Below are 21,519 nucleotides of genomic sequence, written 5' to 3'. Positions count from 1 at the left end.
TGTTTCTTAAGATTAGACTCTGATTCGCTTGTAGAAATGTTGTAGCGTGATGCAATTATAGATTTTATTGGAGATTATGTGCTCTAATTTGTAAGATTTAAGGAATATCCCTATTGTGTATTTTGAATGAGAAAAGAAAAATTTGAAACAAAATATGATCATGTTACACATTCAATTTGTAATTTTTTGCTTAATATCCTAATAATTTTTTTGGTAGTTTTTGTTTTTATAACCATGATCTTTAATGGGTGCCTGATTGAGATAATGCTTGGTTTTTAAACTTTGTTAAAAATCCCATAATCTCAGGCCCAGCATTAGCCATTGTAAATCTTCATGTTTGCTGCAGAAAATCCCCCCGCAAGGGCCTGTTCCCTGTTTCTTTAGAGCCCCTCCTCCCCACCCCACATCTTCAAAGACCTGTGCTCGCACAAGCGCAGTTTTCAGGGAAGGGGAGCATGGCGAGAACTTGACTGCGTCAAAGCAGCAGAACTTGGCCACCCTCAGCCACCCTCGGCCACGCTGTCCCCTTTTCCATCCTTGGTCACCCTGTCCACCCTCGACCACCCTGCCCCCCATCCACGCTGTCCACCCTTGGCCATCCTCGGCCACCTGGTAGCAGGGTGTTCTGGTGGTCAGGCCTCGTGAGGCCGGCCGTGGGTGAGCTACAAGGCGCTGCCCCACGGAGCGGAGGGAAAGCACCACCTGGGGTGGCGTGAAGATCTGGAAAGCTCTCCAGCATTTGAGCCCTGGGCTTAGAAATGCCTCTTTTATTTGAAAACAGCTGAATAATGTTCATCTGGTTTTCACATTTTCCTGTCCAGATATGAGTCACTTCCCGCTTTCAGTCCAGATGGAGTTTTTTCTTTTTACTTTCTTCATAAACCCTAATATTATTCAATCCTGGAACATTTCGGTCCACATTGGTCTTCTGTGGCCTGGGGAAATGCTGACTATATTTTTCTCTATTCCCTGACTTGGTATGTTCTATTGCTTAAAACAGTAAACGGTGTGGATTAGAGGGATGTTGTTGTGGGTGAGTTTTTTTTAAATACTGGTTTGGAAAAACATAAAAGCTGTGTATTTGCTGACAGTCTGTCTGCAGAAGTGACGGCAGCGTGTAGTTTCACTGAATAAAAGTAGGGAGGTGTCCAGCCTATGAATGGAATGTTTTCTTTGTTTTGCCTGAAAGGAAATAGGCATCCTGATGTTTTAAAGTAATTCCTTCCTGTAAGATGCTATTTTAAGCTTAAATATTCTAAACCAAATAGATCCCAGTATCTCCCAAGACACATGTTTACTCAACTTGGGAGGCTCATCAGAGAATACCCTAAGGGACAGGACCTAACCTCTGAGTGCAGGAGCCCGTCTGTCGCTCCCGGAACCCAGAGCGTGGCCGGGGCATCGCGGGACCCTAACGAGTGTGTGTTGGTGGGTGATCGATGGTTGGTTCCAGGCAGGGATCAGCAACCTTTTTTGGGGACAGAGATCCAGATGGTGAATGGGAACCGCACGGTCTTTGTCACTCCTGCTTGGCTCTATTGTAGGGCACGGAGCACGTGTCCAGGAGAACCGTCCTCAGGTGCAGCTGTGCGGGCTGGAAGTTCCGTGCCTATACTGTCCAGTGTGGCAGCTGCCGGCCACATGGGGCTGTTGAACACTTAAAAGTTGTTTCGTGCCACCGAGGAACTGAAGTTTTAATTCTGTTTCAGTTAATTTAAGTAGTCCCCTGTGGTTAGTGGCTGCGAACTGGACAGTGAAGGTTTAGAACCTTCCCTGAAGGAGGCTCCTCAGCCCGTGACTGCCTGTCGCTTGCCAGGGCTGCTGGGACAAAAACCCAGAATGTGGGGCTGAAACAGCAAGAGTTCATTGGTTCCTGTTTTCAGGAGGCTGCAAGTCCACAGCCAGGCGTTGGCGAGGCCATGCTTCTGCACGGTCTGCTGCGTTCTGGGGTCGCTTCCCAGCACCTTTGTCACATGCACGCTCTCGCTGGCGTCTCCTGATTCCAGCTTTTACTTCCATGGCCACTTGTTTATGAGGCCTCAGCCGCAATGGGCAAGGCCACCCTCATCCTTCTTTTTTAATTCAATTTTATTGAGAGAGATTCACAAACCGTGCAGTCATCCACGGTATACAATCTGTTGTTCACAGTTTCATCATATAGTTGCGCATTCAACACCACAATCAAGTTTTGAACATTTTCATACTCCAAAAATAAACATAAGAGTAAAAATAAAAGTAAAAGAACACCCAAAACATCCCATAAGCCCCTTCTCCATATTATTCATTTAGTTTTTGTCCCCATTTTTCTACTCATCTATCCATACACTGGATAAAAGGAGCCACAAGGTTTTCACAATCACACAGTCACACCATGTAAACTATGTAGTTATACAGTCATCTTCAAGAATCAAGGATCCTGGGTTACAGTTCAACAGTTTCAGGTATTTCCTTCTAGCTATTCCAGTACACTGAAAACTAAAAAGGGATATCTATATAATGCATAAGAATAACCTCCAGAATGACCTTTTGATTCCATTTGAAATCTCTCAGCCACTGAAACTTGACTTTGTTTCATTTCTCTTCCCCCTTTGGACAAGAAGGCTTTCTCAATCCCATGATGCCAGAGCCAGGTTTATCCGTGGGGGTCATGTCCCACGATGCCAGGGAGGTTTACACCCCTGGGAGTCATGTCCCATGTAGTGGGGAGGGCAGTGAGTTTACCTGCTGAGTGGGCTTGCAGAGAGAGAGGCCACATCTGAGCAACAAAAGAGGTTCTCTGGAGGTGACTCTTAGGCACAATTTTAAGTAGGCTTAGCCTCTCCTCTGCATAACAAGCTTCATAAGGGCAAGCTCCAAGATTGAGGGCTCGTCTTTCTAACCTGGTAGTCCCCAGTGCTTGCAGAATATCAGTAATAACCCAAGTGGGGATGTTCAGCATCTCCACACTTTTCTCCCAGTCCCTTGAGGGGGCCCTGAAAATACATTTTTATTCTCTGTCCAGGTTACTCTGGGATGTATCGGGGCTTCACACTAACCTGTACAAACCAACCAGATTTCACTCCCTATTCAGAGTTCCATGCAATCATGGTGTCTGAGTAAACTGACCACACAGGTTAAATTATATAGTGCATTACAAAAATATAGATTTTTACACCTAATAAACATATCTTCCTTTGGTCTTACATAGAAGCTGAAGTTTAAAAAAACTGTCACTGTCGTCCTTTACCTTAGTCCTTACCAAGTCCATTTCATTTGTATCTCTAATTGAAGTCTGATCTCTTTTTTCAGCTTCTTTAATATTTGCTGTATGGGGTAATGCTGGCATAGCTGCCAGACTTTGACTCTGAGTCTCAGGTGTCACACAGATACCCGAAGTTCCAGGGACCAACCAGGGTACACACAAAGAGCTTAGCATTTCAGAGTTTAGAAATAGCCATTACAGCCCAGGAACAGATGTGAGTGCTCTAAGAGCTGATAGTCTAGGGACCTTTACCGTAAGCCTCCCCCTGATAACCCATGCTCCGGACCCAATCCCCAGAGTGTGCACACTGTAGTTAGTCCATATTAGTGAGGCGTTACAATGTTTGTCTTTTTGTTCTGATTTATTTCACTCAAAATCCATTCACCTAGTTGCATGTCTCACAGCTTCATTCTTTCTTGCAGCTGCTCAGTATTCTATTGTATGCATACACCACAGTTCACCATTCTGTTCATCAGTCGATGCTCCCTTAGGCCAGCTCCATCAACTGTGAATCATGAGCACTGCCACCATAACCTCCTACCTCCCCCCATGCAAATGTCCACTCATGTCCCTTTTTTCAGTTTTTCCAGGTATATACCCAATTAGAGGGTTGCAGGACCATATGGCAACCCCATAAAAATCGGTGGTTCCCTGTATAATCACACAGCTATGCAGTCACCACCATCTATATGAGGACATTTCCATTTCTTCCACAAATAAAGAGGAAGAGGCCAAAAAAGAAAAAAGAAAGAAAGAAAAATGATGACTAAAAAGCAACCAAAGAAAAAATAAAATTAAAATACAATAAAAAGGTCAGACAACATCAATGCCAAGAATCCCATACCCCTCCCTTATATCCCTCTTATAGACATTTAGCTTTGGAATATTGCCTTTGTTACAGTTAATGGAAGCATATTACAATGATATTTTTAGCTATAGATTCTAATTTCCATTGATTGTATTTTTCCCCAATGCCGTCCCATTTTCAGCACCTTACAAAGTTGACGTTCATTTGTTCTTCCTCATGTAAAAATGTTCTTACATTTGTACATTTAATCACACTCATTGATCACTCTAGGTTTCACTAAGTTATACCGTACCAGTCTTTATCTTTTGTCTTTCCTTCTGGTGTCCTACGTGCCCCTAACCTTCCTCTTTCACCCGTACTCACAGTCATCTTTGTTCAGTGTAGTTACAGTATTGTGCTACCATCACTAAGTATAATGCTATCCATTTCTGGATCTATAAAGTCAGTCCTGTTGAACATTCTCTACTCCTTCAGCATCAAATGCCTGATCTTTCCCCTCTTTCTGTCTCCTGGTTTCTTCATTTCTACACTCTTCTCCAAACCTCTCCCGTCTCCTCCCACTTGCCCGCAGCACTCCCTTCAGTATTTCCTGCAGAGGAGGTCTCCCGTTTATGAACTCTCCCAGTGTCTGTTTATCTGCAAACACTCCAAACTCTACCTCAGTTTTGAAGGACAGCCCTGCTGGACACAGGATTCCTGGTTGAGAGTTTTTCTCTTCGGCATCTTGAATATGTCACACCACTGCCTCTCGCCTCCCTGGCCTCCACTGAGAAGTCTGTACTTAGTCCTACTGTGTTTCCCTTGTGTGTGATGGACCACCTCCCTCCCACTGCCCCCAGGAGTCTCTCCCCACCCTCGACATTCAGCAGTCTGATTAGCAAGTGTCCTGGAGTAGGTCTATCCGGATTAAATCTGTTAGGGGCACACTGAGCCTCCAAGACCTACAATTTTATTTCTTTCATAAGAGTTGGGAAATTTTCATTGATTACTGATTTCATTGATTATTTCCTCCATGACTCTTTCTGCCCCTTTCCCCCTCCCCCCTCTCCGGGACACCCCTAGCACGCACATTCATGCGCTTCACATTGTCCTCGCCCCTGCTCGTATTTTCCACTGTCCTCCCAGCTGTTCTGTGTGTGGGATCTCAGATGTCCTGTCCTCCAGCTCGGCAGTCCTTTCTTCTGACTCTCCAAGCCTGCTGCTGTACGCCTCCACTGCGCGTCCTGTCCTTCCACCGTGCCCTCCATTCCCATAAGTTCTGCCATCTGTTTTTCCAGCTCGTTGATTTGATTTAGAAGATCTCTTCAAACATCTTTAATTAATTGAGGTGTTGGTTTGTTCCTTTGACTGGGCCATATCTTCGTGTTTCCTGGTGTGGCTCGTGATTTTCTGCTGTCTGGGCATCTGATTTTCTTGATTAGTTTGTTTTAGAGGTTGTTGTCTCTCTTTTGCCTCGGGTTTTCTTGTTGGTTGACTTCAATCTCTGTCTGTTCTTTGTTTTTCTCTCTCTGGCAGTTGTCGGATTGGCTTTGCCTCCCAGTCTTCCCCCCAAAATCAGGCGCCCACCGTGGCCTGCCACAGGGATGGGAGGTAGGCACTGGGCCCCCAGCAAGTTCACCGGTGTGGGAATACAGATCTGCCGACTTCGAGTGGTGCTCTGCTTTCCACCAGCCAGCAAGACCTGGGTTTGTTTTGGGTCCCTGCCTTGACAGTTGGGTTTTCCCTGTTTCTCAGCCAGAACAGGCTGGGTTTCCGTCCAGGGCGCATATACCAACTTCTGCGTTCCTAAGAAAAGGCCTGGAGCATCTTTTAAAAAGTATTGTCTTCCCTTGCACCTTCCGGACGGTCCAGCAGACGGTGCTGTGCTGTAGCGGCCGTCCTCAGGCTGCTTTGCCTCCGAGCGAGCGCGGGCTGTGTCTGACCCAGCTGGGTGAGACTGCGGGATTGCTATGCTCTCACGTTTCCAGCCAAAATCTGGCCCAATGTGAGGACGCCTTCAGCTGACCCAGCACTCAGCCGTCCCCAAGGTGAGGACACGGCCACCGCCGCTGCTCCCCTCAAGGGTGGGGGAAGGGCTTTCAGACCCAGGGCTGGAAACAGTCTCTGTCCACATTTTCTTTCTCAGACTCTTTGTCCCTCACTGACCTGGGCCCTGAAATGTCCTCCCTGTCCACTGGGTCTTCAAACAGTGAGTGTATTTTCCACTGTGTCCCTGGTGGGAGGGGTCCCATCTGCTGAGGCCGTGCCTTTCCCACACAGAGCCCAAGTGAGGGGAGGGGAGAAGACCGACTGGTCCGGAATGATTCCTACCTGATCGTTTCTTCTCGTTCTCCAGTTTGGCATCTGCAGGGTCCTTTTCCAGTCTGTATCCTCCTCCAGGGTTTCAAACAGTTCAGCATTATCCTTTCTTTCGTTGACTCTCTGGAGAGGAGCTTTCAGTAGCTGTTTGTGTCACCATGTTGATGATGTCCCTCAAGGCCACCCTCGTTCTTAACTGTGGCATCTCCGAGGTTCTGTGCCCAGATGGGTTTGCACCCACAGGAAGATGTTCCCTGGGTTAGGAGAAGAAGGAGTTCTGTGACCAGATGAACTCGAGTGTCCTTGCGAGTGAAGGATGGATTTGCTCAGTGCAGGTCTTCTTGGAGCCTTGAACACGGTCACGTGCACCGGGCAGCTACAAGGAGGATGCAGCGTGTGCAGGGTTTCTCAGATCTTCTTCCCAGGACCTGTAACCGTGGGACTCTTGGAGGCCTCCCTGTGTGTCCTGCAGACCTAGGGTCCTGGGAGAAGACCGGGGGACATGGTGGCGTGGTAGCCCAGCAGATCGCCTGGGCACCTGCGGTGGGTCGAGTGAGAGTTCTTGTGAGTTCTGCTGAGTATCTCATGCCGGACTAAGTGAGGTTTTAAAGACCAGTAGGAATTCCCATAATTTGCTGCCCAGCGACCTCTGGGAAGGGTGAAAGGTAACTGAAGAGGCTGCTGGAGTGTTCACACATTGCCACCTTCCCGTTTGCCATGGACTTTTCTGGTTACCCACTAAAGGTGGGCTGTGCCTGTAGGAAATGCAGTAGCTTGGAGAACTGCTGTGTCGAGAACTTGAGAAAGAACAGGGATTCGAATCAGAAGTGAGACACACATGCCTTAGTGTGGGTTGGGAAGTTGGGAGATGACATCATGTTTGAGAAGTGTTTCTTTCATTTTGAGCAAAAATTGGGGCTCTTTTAGAAATAGTGCTTAAAAACTTAGTTGTATCATTTTATTTTTAAGGAGGAAAAAGTGCATCTTCGTAAGTGGAAGAGGGGTCTGAAGTGATTGATGACTCAGGGTCTGTAAGGAAGGCTGATCTTTTTTTGTCCTCAGTTTTAGAGGTCTTGGAAGTGGTGTCAGAAGGCTAGTGAATGCATACTTACGGGCCAGTGTGATTTTTAGAAACCGAAGCCAGGACAGAGTTACAACTTAGTGCCATAGGGAACGTGGTGGTTGGTTGGAGGCGTGTCTGCAGAAGCCCTGGGACTGGGGCACGCGGTGTGGTGGCCTCAGCACGGGGGCTGGGGGACCCAGCTCCACGTCTCGCTCTGCCTGGCACTGTGGAACTGTGGGATCGTCAGCAGATGTCAGCCCCGTGGGTCGAGAGATAACCCTTCAGACGGGGAGAGCGAGGAGGGATTGTATGACAAGTTGTAGTGGAGGCAGGAGGGATGCCACCAAGAATTATGCCTGTGGTTTTATTCCAGAAAGCGAGGATGGCAAGGAAGCGGCCAGGACCACACAGCATGCCCAGGGACGGAGGGAGGAGGAGGGGCAGGGCGACGGCGCGTGACGGGGGCAAGTCCAGCTGCTGGGGGTACACAGAGAAGTCACACCCATTCTTGACTCGTGTACCATTTTTGCAAGTAGTAGGGCCCGAGAAGGCAGATTTATTTATGTTCAGTGGTTTCAATGAGAGAGAAAGCTTTGATGTGGTTTTAACAGTTGTTACAAAAAAATATAGCATAGAATTAACCTCTTGACAGGGCTGGAGCCTTCTGATGTTCAGCTGAGCCGTGGCGCTGCCATCGTTCAAAAACCAAATTTTAGAATGCTGCCCCCTGCCAATGGAGGGGAAACAAACGTTATCCCACCACGTATATTCTGAAAGTATCAAATTGCAGAGTTTTCATTTTCCTTGAACAAAGTTTCTACTTTGAGAACAGGAATCTCTGGGTCTTGGACTAGAAGGCAGAGGAACTGGCAGGTGACCCAGCAGCGGCCAGTGGGGTGTAGGGGCACAGGGGTGGCAGCCAAGAGGGGAATGCCGGGACGAGGTGCACGTGCTTTCCCGCAGTGGCTGTGGGCTGTCTGAGATCAAAGACCTACATGCCTTTTCGTGCCTCCGTTTCTCCATGGACGTTTGCTTCCTCCAGGGTGGGGTCATTTCTGATTGGAAAGTTGCCACCCTCACGCACTTAATGGGCATTTTGCTCCTCTCCTGCCACTGCTGTCCCCGGAAGGGGGGAACAGAGACGAAAATGCTGCCCTGTTGGGCACTTAGGTTTCACCCTGAGAGGAGAGCAGCTTTCTGACCCCTCCCCAGAAGCTGCACCAGCATCCAGGAAGAAATTTTTAAAGTTTGTCTTTTTAGCAATTAGTTTTTCTCTCATTCCTTTCAAAAATGATGATTTTCCTTTTATGAGATCGTGTTCCTTGTGACTGTGTCACATGGTAGGGGGAAGGTTTGGATTTGCCTGTCTTCCTAGCAGCAAGAAAAGCCCACTTTTGGTGTGCAAGTCAAGGATGCACAGTGAAGTCACGTTTAAAAGGAAGAGTGCTTTGTCTTCTTTGCCTCAGCGCGGGCACAACAGCATGTTGGTAGATTTGAAGCATCGTAAGTCTCTATGGGTACTATGGTACAGTAACCTGCATCCCTGCTTAACCAAATGAACTGCTAGAGAGCAACAAGATTGGGATGTTTCAGTGATTGTTAGCATTGGTTCATGTTGAACTCAGTTTGCTGGGAGCGTTTTCTAAAATGGGACTTTATTTTGCAATTTGTTCAGCTGCATGCCTGACATCCTGGCTTGAAGCAAAGGCCCCTCCAAGTACTTGCAGACCCCGAGTGGGGTCGGGGCGCGGGTGCGTTTCCCACCGCTTGCAGGGAGGGGGTGCCCTGGGCTCCCGGGAAGGGCTGGGGTCCACCCTCACAGGAAGTCGCTGGCCGAGGGCCCTGCCCTGCCTCCAGGGCTCACGGAATCCAGTCCCTGACTTGGAGTTGAATTCACACCAACCCTGTTGTGGTTTGGGAAGACTCACGTGGTGGGAAGATGCAACTTTTAATAGCGGTGTCGTCTTCCTGTCCCTCGTTCCTTTTCCTGCGAGCTGCTGCCGGGGTGGATTCTGCTGCCCACCAGGACAGGTGAAGCCATGGAGGCTCTGCTTGGGTTGGAACCGGGGTGCATCAGAACGGCCTCGTGTGGCTCCAGGCTGTGAGCCAGGAGCCATCGTTGCTTGCCTCTACTGCGGGCTTGTGGGCTCTTTTGGAAAATCCCAAAGAAGTTCCATGACTAGGAGGCTAGTATTTCAATTAACCCATAAATTAAGTAAATACAAGGTTTTGCTTCTTGGAGGGGTTGAGAGAAAAGTGGGCCTGAATGACATTTTAGGAGAAGTAGCTTAATTTTTTTAAATGTGTATACCTAAAAGCACAGTAGCAACAATTACTTGGAAAAAATTGTTTGGTTCTTCACCATCTACATAGGAAATTCAACATGCATTTTCTTGTTGGGGAAACCACATGTCACATACCGAAATGCGAAGTTATCAAATGAAGAGGGGCTGCTAAACAGTATTATTTTTTTGAAACCCACAAAGGATATTTTCTCTTGAATGCATGAAAAACTACACCCTGTAGCATACAAAAATGAACTCAAAATAGATCATAGACCTAAATGTAAGAGGTGAAACTGTAAAACCTCTAGAAGCTAACAGTAGGTGAGAGTCTTTGTGACCTTGGGTTGGGCAAAGATTTCTGAGAACACAAAAAGCAGGAACCATAAAAACAAAACTTGCACTTCATCAAAATTTAAAATGTCTCTTCTTTGACAGACACTTAGAAAATGAAAAGAGGAGGAACAGCCTGGGAGAAAATAATTATAAAACCTTTCTGTAAAGGACCTATATCCAGCATGTATAAAGAACTCTTAAAACTTGCTAATAAGAAAACCCAACTAAAAAATGGGCAAAAGATTCAAAGAGGTGCTTTACTGAAGATGATTTACATGTGGCAAATGAGCACATGGCAAGATGCTCAATGTCATTAGGAAAATTAAAATTAAAACCATACCGATATACCCAAAAGAATTGAAAGCAGGGACTTGAACAGATAATTGTTTGCCCATTTCCATGGGGATGTTATTCACAATAGCCAAAAAAATGGAAGCAACCCAGGGGTCCTGTGCACCGATGAATGGAGAAACAAAGTGTGGTGTATCTGTACAGTGGGATATTTTTCATCTGTAAAAAGAAGTGAAGTTCTGATCATGCGACAACATGGATGAACCTTGAAGACATCACATTGAGTGAAATAAAACAGGCAAAAGGACAAATATTGTATCATCTTACTGATACGAAATAGTTAGAATAAGCAAATTCATTGAGTCAGAAACTAGAAAATAGGTTACCAGGGGCTGGGAAGGGGTAGGGAATGAGGAGTTAAGGCTTAATTGGTGCTGTATTTTTGGTTGGGGTGCTGGAAAGTTTTGGTGATGATGGCCGTGTGGTTGGTCCACTGAGGTATGTGTATGGGGGGGAGCTGAAATGGGAAATTTTAGGTTGGATATAAGTTACTAGAATAAAATGTTTTTAAACAACCCATAGAACTGTACAAAACAGTGAACCCTAATGTGATCTATGGACTATAGTTAATAGTATAATTATAATGTTTCTTCAACTGTAACAAAGCCACCACACTAATGCAAAGTGTTAATAACGGGCAAAACTGGGGTGGGGAGTGGTTATATGGGAATTCTGTTTCCTGCATGACTTTTCTGTACACCTACAACTTCTCTAATTAAAAAAAATTGAAGCTGCACTGAGATGCCACTGCACACCTCCCAGAGTGGCTAAAATGAAAAATAACAAGACACCAAGTCCTGGCAAGCATGCTGAGCTTCTGGAACTCTGCTGGGCTGCTGCTTGGTAGAACAGGTTGGCAGCTTCAAAGTTAAGCATGGAGAAAACGGTAGAGAAATGTAGTGTTAGGAGTGGTTGCCGGGTTCCCTTTGGCCATCTCAAGGAAGGAGAAGAAACGTCTGTGAAGGAAGGGAGCCGACTCCATCTCTGTGTTCATGCAAAAGAAAGTTTCATTCTACTCATTCCTACAGGTCTTTATAGCATACAAGGTAGTCGCCTACATGACTGTTTTCAGGTATTTCAGGGAGGGTGCATTTTTCCTAAAGCCATAAGGTGTGATTGCGTGTCTTTGATCTCAAGGGACAATCTCTTTGGGGCTAGACGGGAGACAGCAGGAGCACGGAAGGAGCCTGGCTATGTCCTTATCTAAATTGGTGCCCGCCTTCAGGCACGCAAAGCTGTGGCCTTCTCCCAGCCTGGTGCCCACCCTCAGGCACACAGTGCTTAGGAGGCGGCCCCCCTGTATAACCTATCAAGCCAGGGAACCTTCCGTGTCTCCACAAACCCCGATTTTCCATTTCCTTCCTATAGGCACTGGGCACTTTGTGCTGGGCATCTTGGGAGTCCAGTTCTTAAACATGCCCCACAAGGCTGATTTCAGCCTGGAGATGGTAGATGTCCCCACTGCCCCACTGGGCTGAGCGGCCCCGGCCTGTGCCCGGTTTCGAGAGGGCGGGGGGCACGGAGCTGCCCGGGCCTTGCAGCCGGAGGTGGCCCAGGGCAGGGGAGCAGCCAGGTGCCCGCAGGCCGGCGGGAAGGAGGTGGGGTCAGCGCAGGCCCGTCCCCCGGAGGGCCGGCCTCGGGGCTCGCACACATGGCTCTCCTTTCATGCCTTCTGACCCTGCTTGCGGCTGCAAGGGAGGCAGGAAGCACAGCCCTTCCTGCTGTCGTCGTCTTGTCCTGTGAGGGTCCTTGCAGTGCTGGACGCGTGGCACCAGGCGCACAGCTGCTTGCACACCTGGCATGGGTTGTGGGATTGCGCCTTCCTTCTCTGCTGCCATCTTCCTTTTACCTTTTGAAAGCATGGATTCCCATAAGCACCTTTGTACCCCACGTCATTTGCCAGCAAGGCCATCGCTAAGGCCTCGGACACATTCAGCCGAGAGGGCAGCTCGGGAGGAGCGGCCTGGCCCGACGTCTCAAGGGCTTGCCGGGGGGCTCTCGGATGCAGCGCGTCGTGTGCCCTGAGCGCCAGGACGGGGCGAGGCGCCGCGTCGTCCTCTCGTGAGGGGCTCCCCGTGTGGCAGGGGCGGCACACCCAGCCCCAGGCAGGAGCACCTCGAGGCTAGAGCCGCCAGGAGAAGGACCTGTGCCCGGAGCCTGCCGGGCGTCTTGCCTGGAGGGGCATTCCCTGTCCTCGTAGCCTTCTAAGCGCGGGATGAACTGTGTGGTTCTGGTTCATTTTCCATGTGACATTTAAACATAAATAAATTAGGTAGTGTCTTTTCCATTTTATGCTCTCCTTTTTCCTTTTGGCTATTTCCTAAAGATGTAAGACATCAGTAAGTTTAGGGTTGCCCAGAATAAATTTCAGTTTATGGTGGTTTGAGTTACGCTTCTTGCCAAGGTAGTTTTCCACAGACCCATGCTTTGTAGAGGCTCTGCAGGTCTGTGTGCAGTGTGCGCACCTGTCAGGGTGGCACGGGGGTGGGCACGGCTGGGGGGGTTTATGCGCAGCCAGGGAAGCCGGGAAGACCTCAGAGGCCAAGAACGCCTCAGAGCCGTGAGCAGAGTCTGCTCTCAATACTGGTCCGTCATTCCGCCCTCCAGTAGCTGGAGCTCTGTGTGCCGTTGTGTGTGACAGCCCCCTGTCCTTCAAGGCAGGTGGGAAATGATGGGCATCCTGATCGTGGAAGGGGAGACTGTGTGTGACCTCTGCAGGGCCCCTTGACCACCGAGAGGGGCAGCCGTAGTGTTCAAGAATCGGCGCCTTCGGCGTCTTGAGGCCCGGCCTCGGCGCTCTGGGGTGGCACACACGGGCCTGTGTGTATCCCATGTCTGTGCTCAAGCACGTGTCTTCAGTTCCTTCCCTACGGTTCATCTTTATTTTGGCATGTTTTACTGTGAAGTTTACCTTCCGTTCCTGAATGTTACGATTCTTGTTTTCCTCCAGAGTTTCTGATTCCAGATGAGTGTGCTCCAGAAGTGACTACACGGCACTGGGTGTTGGAAATCTTGTTTTGAAATTGCTGAAATATCAAATGCTAAATGATTATATATACTTCAAGGTTTTATTTCATTTTTATAATTTTGTTTTTCTACTTTTACAGTGAGTGTTGAAAAGATAGACCTGAAGGGATTATCACACAAAAAAAATGAAAGAAATGTTGAATGTTCCTTTGAGGTAAGATGCTAAGGTTTTGTTTTTTTTTTGTTTGTTTTTTCTCTCTCTCTCTTCAAAAGATAGGAAGAAAACATTTGCCGCAAGTAGGTATTTTCATTTAACAGCTGTGCCCTTGGCCAAGCACTGGGCCGGTGCTGCGGGTGGCAGGGAGAGACCGGAGTCCCACTGGCAGGCCAGCTCCACACTCGGGGGTTGCTGCTGGTGGCCTGGGGCCTCTCACCCCCTTGTCCCTGGCAGCCTCTGCTGCAAGGGGAAGAGGTTCGTGGGCTCTGAGACGCCCTCAGTTAACAGTTCAGTTCTCTGTCTTAGCAGCTGTGTGACCTGGGACAGTGGCTTATTTTTTTAATAATGTGTACCTCGTAGGGTTTGGAGGAGAATCAGGGAGATAGCCCATGCAAAGCCTGTAGCACAGGACCTGGAATACGGTGGACACCTAAAAGATTAGCTGTGTGTTTTCCTTACATGTACACTGGATGGCAAAAGCTCCATGGTCTGAGCAGGGAAGGCCCTGTCAGTTGAGCTGCCTAGTGGCTGGTCGACGGTCGTTGAAGCTGGGTGAAGTAGAGCATCATGAGAATGAAGGCATCCTGTATGTTAGAATCAGAATCAGAGCCTGTGATGACAGCGGCTTAAACAGTGTAAAACTCACTTCTCTTGCACATCAGCATCCACAGAGGGTGGGCTGCAGCGGGTGTGGCCGCTGTGCTTCCTGAAGACTCGGCCTCCAGGCTCCCTCCACTTCACTGCTCTGACCTCCCTGGGCTGTGGCCCTTCTCTCACGGTCCAGGATGGCATCTGGGGCTCTGGGCCTCGCACTTGAATTCCAGGCAGGAGGGTCATGTTGAAGAAGGCAAAGGAAAGGGTTACTTTTTATCTTTCTTTTAAGGAATGTTACTGGAAGCATATTGGCCAGATCTAGTTTCTTGGTCTTCTTAGCTGCAAAAGACCTTGGGAAATGCAGCCTGGGTGGCCATGTCCCCAGTTGTTATTCAGGGCCTCTGTGACTTGCCAGTTTATTGTGTCAGGTTCTTTGATTGTATTATTGAATAATGAAAATTTGTTTCCAGAATTATTGGGGAATTATTTGGTTAATATCCAATGCATATTCTATGTGCAGTTTACGAATTTTTCAGAGAAGGTAGCTCCATCGGAATGCTTTAAAATACAGTTACTGCCAAAGAGTAAATATTTATTTGATTTGGGGACATTGTATCATGAGGTACAGTCATACTTGGGACTTGTTTTCTTCAGAGCGTGAGGAAAAGACCAGGCTAGCACAGGTGCTGGGCCAGAATGCCTTCGTGTCGGAGGCGGTGGGTGGTCCCCGGGGAGCTTGTGGCCCACGCCTGAGGAGTCCCCCGGGTGGAAGACGGCTGCGGGAGCTTCCTGGGGCCAGGGTCTGCCTTGCTGTCCGCGCCCTTTCCCAGCAGCTTCCACAGAGAGGCCAGTCGGGTCAGTCCGTCAGAGCCCAGTAGGGCCTGTTTATCTGGGAAGGTGCTGTGCCTTGAGCCATTTCTAGAGCAACTGGCTTCGCTTTTGTCTGGTCTGGTGATAGCAGCCTCTGATTTGGCCCCGACTCTTGGTCCGGTTATTTGTGGCAAGGGAATCAGGGTCATCGTGCATGAGACGTGGTGTCTTCATGGCTTTTTCTGAAGAAATGCACTTTGGCAACATAGATGCTTGGCGTTTCATGGCCTCTGCACAGAGGAGGGGGACAGAGCAGCAAGCCGGCAGGGACGAGGCGGCTCGGCGGGCAGGCTGGCAGCACGCTGTGCTCAGAAAGCCCCGGGCTGAGAGGAGCCCTGTTGTCCGCAGTGATAACGTCATGAAGGGTGAGATGTTCACCTTAAGGCGTTTTCTGCCCCAGATGGTTACCCTGACATGTTTTGGTTAAGGATGAAGCTTATCTGGAAAGCTGACTTCTCACGCTGCGGTTGCTGATGAGCTATTCTGTTTGGGAGACAACAATACTTCCCGCCCCACAGTCAGACTAGTTTTCCTTCAGGAGCACTCACCTGGTATGCCCGGAGCTCCTGTGCTGTCACTGCGTTTGTTGAGTGGTCACCCGGGGCACAAAGGCAGGTGTGCTCGGAGCATCTCCTGTGAAATCGCCCTGGCTGTCTGCACAGCACTCTGCTCACTGGCCCAGCCCGCCGTGCGATTGTTGAGGTCATTGCTGGTGACCTGCGCTCTTCTGCTCTTAAACACGTGGCAGCTTGTCGGAGACGGAGGGGGTCTTATTCCTGTCACATAAGAAAAGTAAAACCAGCTTTTGATCATACAGCTTCCAGCAGTTAACTGTGGTCATTCGTTGCTAGTGCCTGTTAGATGCTGTAGGTCTGTAAAGAAGGGAAACCGATGGGGAACAGAAGAAACTTAGTGATCTTTAAACATACTTTCTCCCGTCTTAAATGCTCCTCCCACATGCTCTTCCAGCTACCACTGTATTTTTCTCCTTCCACCCGACAGCCACATTTTCCAAAACGGTTGTCTAAAACTGCTTTCTCCACCCCACCCCCACCCCCCCTTTAACCCACACCATTCTGGCTTTTATTCCTGTGCATCTATTCAAATCATTCTCATTGAAGCCATGTGTGGTTGCCGGGGTCACCAGGTCCACCATGTGGTTTTCAGTCCTCACCTTACACTGACACTGTTGAATGCTCCTTTCTTCTGTTGACGTCCACAACATCATGCTCTCCTGGTCTTCACCTGTTTTCTTTCAGTCTCCCCTTTTTAGGCCATTCCCATTTACTTGGTCCTCAACTGCAGTGATCCTTCAAGAGGCCTTCCTCCTCTTTGTTTTTTTCCCATGGTCATTTCTGCAGATGCAGAAAAGAGCATTTGACAACATTCAACATCCATTCAGGATAAAAACTCTGAGCAGATTAGGAAGAGAAGGGAACATCTTCATCCTGATGAGGGGAACCCCAAAACCTCACTTAATGATGAAAGACCTAAATTTAGGAATAAGGCAGAAAGATACCTGTTCTCACCATATTTGTTCATCATATTGGAGGTTGTAGCCAGTGCAATAAAGGAAGAAAAAAAATTAAACAGCATACAGATAGGGAAGGAAGGTATTACACCGTCTCTGTTTGCAGATGAAATGATCGTCTATGTAGAAAATCCCCAAAAATGTACAGAAAGCTGTTTAACTTAAACCAGTAAATTAGTTTAGCCAGGTCACACAATGCAAGGTGTGTATACAAAAAGCAATTGTATTTCTTTATTCTAGCAGAGAACAATTGGAACACCTGGAAAAACCTAAAATATGAAATGAGATATAAGTGTAACAAAATATGTGTTATTTCATGATGCTTGTAACTATAAAACACTAATGAAATGAAAGGAGATGAAATAAATGGAGAAATATGTACTATGTTTGTGGGTTATATGACTCAGTATTAAGATGTCACTTCTCCCCAAACTGGGCTACAGATTTAAAGCCATCTTAATAAAAATCCCAGTAGGATTCATTTGTGGTGATAGTTGTTGTTTTAGCAGTCAACAAGTTGATTCTAAAATTTATAGGGAAGGAACTAGAATAGCCAAAACAATTTTTAAAAGAATAAAAAAGTTGAAAGACAACACTACCTGATTTCAAAACTTATTACAAAGCTTCAGTAACCAAGACACTGCAGTGATGGTGAAAGGATAGCTAAATAGACCAGTGGAACCAAATAGAGAGTCCAGGGGAAGATCCACACACAAATGGTCAGATCAGTTACAAGATACGAAGGCAGTTCAATGAAGAACGTGTAGTCTTTTCAGCAGATAGTCTGGAACAATCAGACATCCATGTGTAAAACAACAAGCTATGACCTAAACTTCACCTCTTAAACAAAAATAATTCAAAATGGATCATAGCTCCAACTGTAAAATCTAAAAGCTTTGTGATCTTGAACTAGGCAAAGATTCCTTAGATACAATACCAGAAGCATGATCCATAAAAGACAAAATTAATAATTTAGACCTCATCAAAATTAAAAACATTTTGCTCTTCAAAAGGCACAGTTAAGAGAATGAAAAGACAAGCCATGGACTTGGAGAAAATATTTGCAAAGCCCGTAATTGGTAAAGGACTTAAATTCAAAATATATAAATAGCTCTCAAAAGTCAACAATAAGGAAAAAACTCATTTAAAAAAAGAGCAAAAATTTGAACAGACTCTTTACCTAGGGAATAATATGATGTCAAATAAGTGTATGAAAAGATGTTGAACATTACTGCTCTATTAGTTATAGTTCTCTAGGGAAACAGAATCATCAAGAGGTATCTATAAATACAAGACTTTATAAAAGTGTCTCACGTAACTCTGGGTATGCACGAGTCTAAATTCCTTAGGACAGACAGCAAACTGGCAACTCCAATGAAGATGTTTGATTGAATTCCTCAGGAATGAACTGGCAACTCTGATGAACTCCTCAGGAAATGCTCCGCTGGTTAGCTGAAGAAGTGAAGATCCTTTATCTGTCTCGCTTAAAAGTCTTCAACTGATTGGATTAAATCCAGCTGATTACATTCTCTCCTTGTGGAAGATGCGCCCTTCATTGAATGTAGTCAGTCACAGCTGCAGCCAGTTGACTGATGACTTAATAAACCAGCCTTCTGGCTTATTAACCAGCCACAGATGTCCTGGCAGTAATGGTTAGGCCAGTGCTTGCTTGACCAGACACCTGGACACCATCACCTGGCCAAGTTGACACATGAACCTAACCATCACAACTACTAACTACAGAAATACGAATTAAAACCACAAAGCGTTACACTGCACGCCTATTAGAATGACTACAATTAAGAAAGACTGACCGTATCAAGTGTTGGTAGTACACTGCTGATGGGACTGAAAAATGGTACAGCTACTTTGGAAAACAATTTGGCAGCTTCTTAAAAAGATGTATCCCTATATAAGACCCAACAATTCCTTGCCTAGGTAAAAGAGGAAGAAAAGCACATGTCCGTACCAAGACTACTGTGTGAGTGACCATAACATTTGGCTTTATGTGTAATAGCCCAAACTGGAAACCACCCCAGTGTCCACAACCCCAGTGCCCATGAGCGGGTGAAAGGAGAAACTGCCTGTGGCATTGGATCCATACAGTGGAACACTTCCCAGCCACATACAGGGGGAGTGTTGGTGGAAGCAGCACTGTGGATGAATCTCCAGATCACGGCTGTGTAGAAGACATCAAATCCCATTATGTAAATGATTTGGGTAAATTATTCCATTTGCAGAAAATTTCAGAAAACGAAACTAATCTGTATTGGTGGAAAGCAGGTCAGTGCTGTCCTGGGGCCAGAGGGAGGGATTACCAAGGGGCAGCAGGAGATGGGATACGTTCATTATATTGATTGGGGTGTTGGCTTCACAGGGGTACACATGTAGGAACTCACCAAGTTGTAAACTTTAAATATGTGCAGTTCATTGTTTGAGACGTCTACCTCAATAAAACTTTTTAAAAAAATTACTTGAGCCAACTAGACAACAAGCATCTGTAGAACACTTCACCCGACAGCAGCAGAATGCACATTCTTCTCAAGTGCACCTGTATCATCCTCCAGGAGAGACGACATGTTAGGTCACAAAACAAGTCTCAGTAAATAAAAAAACTATTGAAATCATGCAGGGTATCTTCTCCAGCCACAGTGGAATGAAACTAGAGATCAGTAGCAAAGGGAGAAATGGAAAATTCACAAATAGGTAGAAATTAAACAACATACTGTTAAAGAACCAGTGGGTCAAAGAAGAAATCATAAAGAAAATTGGGAAATATCTTGAGGCTAATGAAAATGAAAACACAACTGTTCTAGTTTGCTAATGCTACTGGAATGCAAAACACCAGAATTGGATTGGCTTTTATAAAAGGGGGTTTATTTGCTTTGAGATGCTGATCCCCTAGCATATGTTGTCACAAACATTAGGACTGGCGGTTTGATGTGCTGAGCCCTCGAGCATGGGACTTGCCCTTATGAAGCTCATTGCCACAAAGGAGAGTCTAAACTTGTATGTAATGGTGCCTAAGAGTCTCCCCCTGAGTACCTCTTTGTTGCTCAGATGTGGCCCTCTCTCTCTCTAACTGAGCCATCTCGACAGGTGAACTCGCTGCCCTCCCCCCTACGTGGGACCCGACTCCCAGGGTTGTAAATCTCCCTGGAAATGCAGAGTATGAGTCCCGGGGATGAATGTGGACCCGGCATCGTGGGACTGAGAGTATCTTTTTGACCAAAAGGGGGATGCAAAATGAGATGAAATAGTTTCAGTGGCTGAGAGATTCCAAATGGAGTCGAGAGGTCACTCTGGTGGACATTCTTATGCACTATATAGATAACACCTCTTAGGTTTTAATGTATTGGAATAGCTAGAAGTAAATACCTGAAACTACCAAACTCCAACCCAGCAGTCTGGACTCCTGAAGACAATTATATAATAATGTAGATTACAAGGGGTGACAGTGTGATTGTGAAGACCTTGTGGATCACACCCCCTTTATCTAGTGTATGGATGAGTGGAGGAATGGGGATAAAAACTAAAGGACAAATGGGGTGGGATGGGGGGATGATTTGGGTGTTCTTTTTTCACTTTTATTTTTTATTCTTGTTCTGGTTCTTTCTGATGTAAGGAAAATGTTCAGAGATAGATTGTGGTGATGAACGCATAACTATGTTATCATACTGTGGACAGTGGATTGTATACCATGGATGATTGTATGGTGTGCGAATGTATTTCAATAAAACTGAATTTAATAAAAAAAAAAGAAATTAAAAAAAAAAAGGGGGGGTTATTTGGTTACACAGTTACAGTCTTAAGGCCATTAAGTGTCCAAGGTAACATAACAGCAATCGGGTACCTTCACTGGAGGATGGCCAATGGTGTCCGGAAAACCTCTGTTAGCTGGGAAGGCACGCGGCTGGCGTCTGCTCCAAAGTTCTGGTTTCAAAATGGCTTTCTCCCAGGACGTTCCTCTCTAGGCTGCAGTTCCTCAAAAATGTCACTCTTAGTTGCACTTGGGATATTTGTCCTCTCTCAGCTTCTCTGGAGCAAGAGTCTGCCTTCAACAGCCGTCTTCAAACTGCCTCTCATCTGCAGCTCCTGTGCTTTCTTCAAAGTGACCCTCTTGGCTGTAGCAACTTGCTCCTACTGTCTGATCTTATATAGTGCACCAGTAATTTAATTCACACCCACCCTGAATGGGTGGGCCAACACCTCCATGGAAATTATCCAATCAGAGTCATTACCCACAGTTGGGTGGGGCGCATCTCCATGGAAACACTCCAAGAATTACAATCTAATTGCTAGGTCTGCCCACACAAGATTATATCAAAGATAATTGCGTTTGGGGGACATAATACATTGAAGCTGGCACAACAACATACCATAACTTACGGGACTCTGCAAAGGCAGTGCTGAGAGGGAAATTTAGAGCTCTAGATGCTTACATTGAAAAGAAAGAAAGATCTCAAATCAGAGACCTAACTTCAGAACTGGAGGGTCTAGAGAAAGAAGAGCAAACTAAACCCAAAGCAAACGGAAGGAAATAACAGAGATTAGAGCAGAGTTAAATGAAATTGAGAATAAAGAAAACAACAGAATCAACAAAACCAAAAGTTTCTTTGAAAAGATCAATAAAATCAATAACCTTTAGCTAGACTGATGAAGGAAAAAAAAGACATAGATGACTAAAATCAGAAATGAAAATGGAGACATTGCTACCCACTCTACAGAAATAAAAAGTCCTGTAAGATGATACAATGAACAACTGTATGCCAACCTAGAATTAGATAACCTAAATGAAATGGACAAATTCCTAGAAACACACAAACTACCTACACCGAGAAGAAATAGAAGACCTCAGCAAACCAATAACCAAAAGCCTTCCAAAGCAGAAAAGCCCAGGACCAGATGGCTTCACAGGGGAATTTTACCAAGCATTCTGAGAAGAATTAACACCAGTCTTG

At 46.4% G+C, this 21,519-nt stretch overlaps 1 protein-coding gene across 3 annotated transcripts in view; it reads left to right on the top strand.

The window, feature by feature from the left end:
• Positions 1 to 21,519, top strand: part of ZCCHC14 (zinc finger CCHC-type containing 14) — an 81,595-nt gene that overhangs the window by 37,313 nt on the left and 22,763 nt on the right. For all 3 annotated transcript variants that reach the window (XR_005213760.1, XM_037815542.1, XM_037815543.1), the window contains exon 3: positions 13,487 to 13,560. Coding sequence is in view for 2 of the 3 variants with exons in the window: in XM_037815542.1 (XP_037671470.1) it covers positions 13,487 to 13,560 (74 nt within the window). In the remaining variant the exon portion in view is untranslated. The remainder of the gene's footprint in view (positions 1 to 13,486; positions 13,561 to 21,519) is intronic.

This window comes from Choloepus didactylus, chromosome 22 (genome assembly GCF_015220235.1).
Source record: "Choloepus didactylus isolate mChoDid1 chromosome 22, mChoDid1.pri, whole genome shotgun sequence".
In the NCBI taxonomy this organism is placed as follows: Eukaryota; Metazoa; Chordata; class Mammalia; order Pilosa; family Megalonychidae; genus Choloepus; species Choloepus didactylus.
This window is presented reverse-complemented; position numbering and strand designations above follow the sequence as displayed.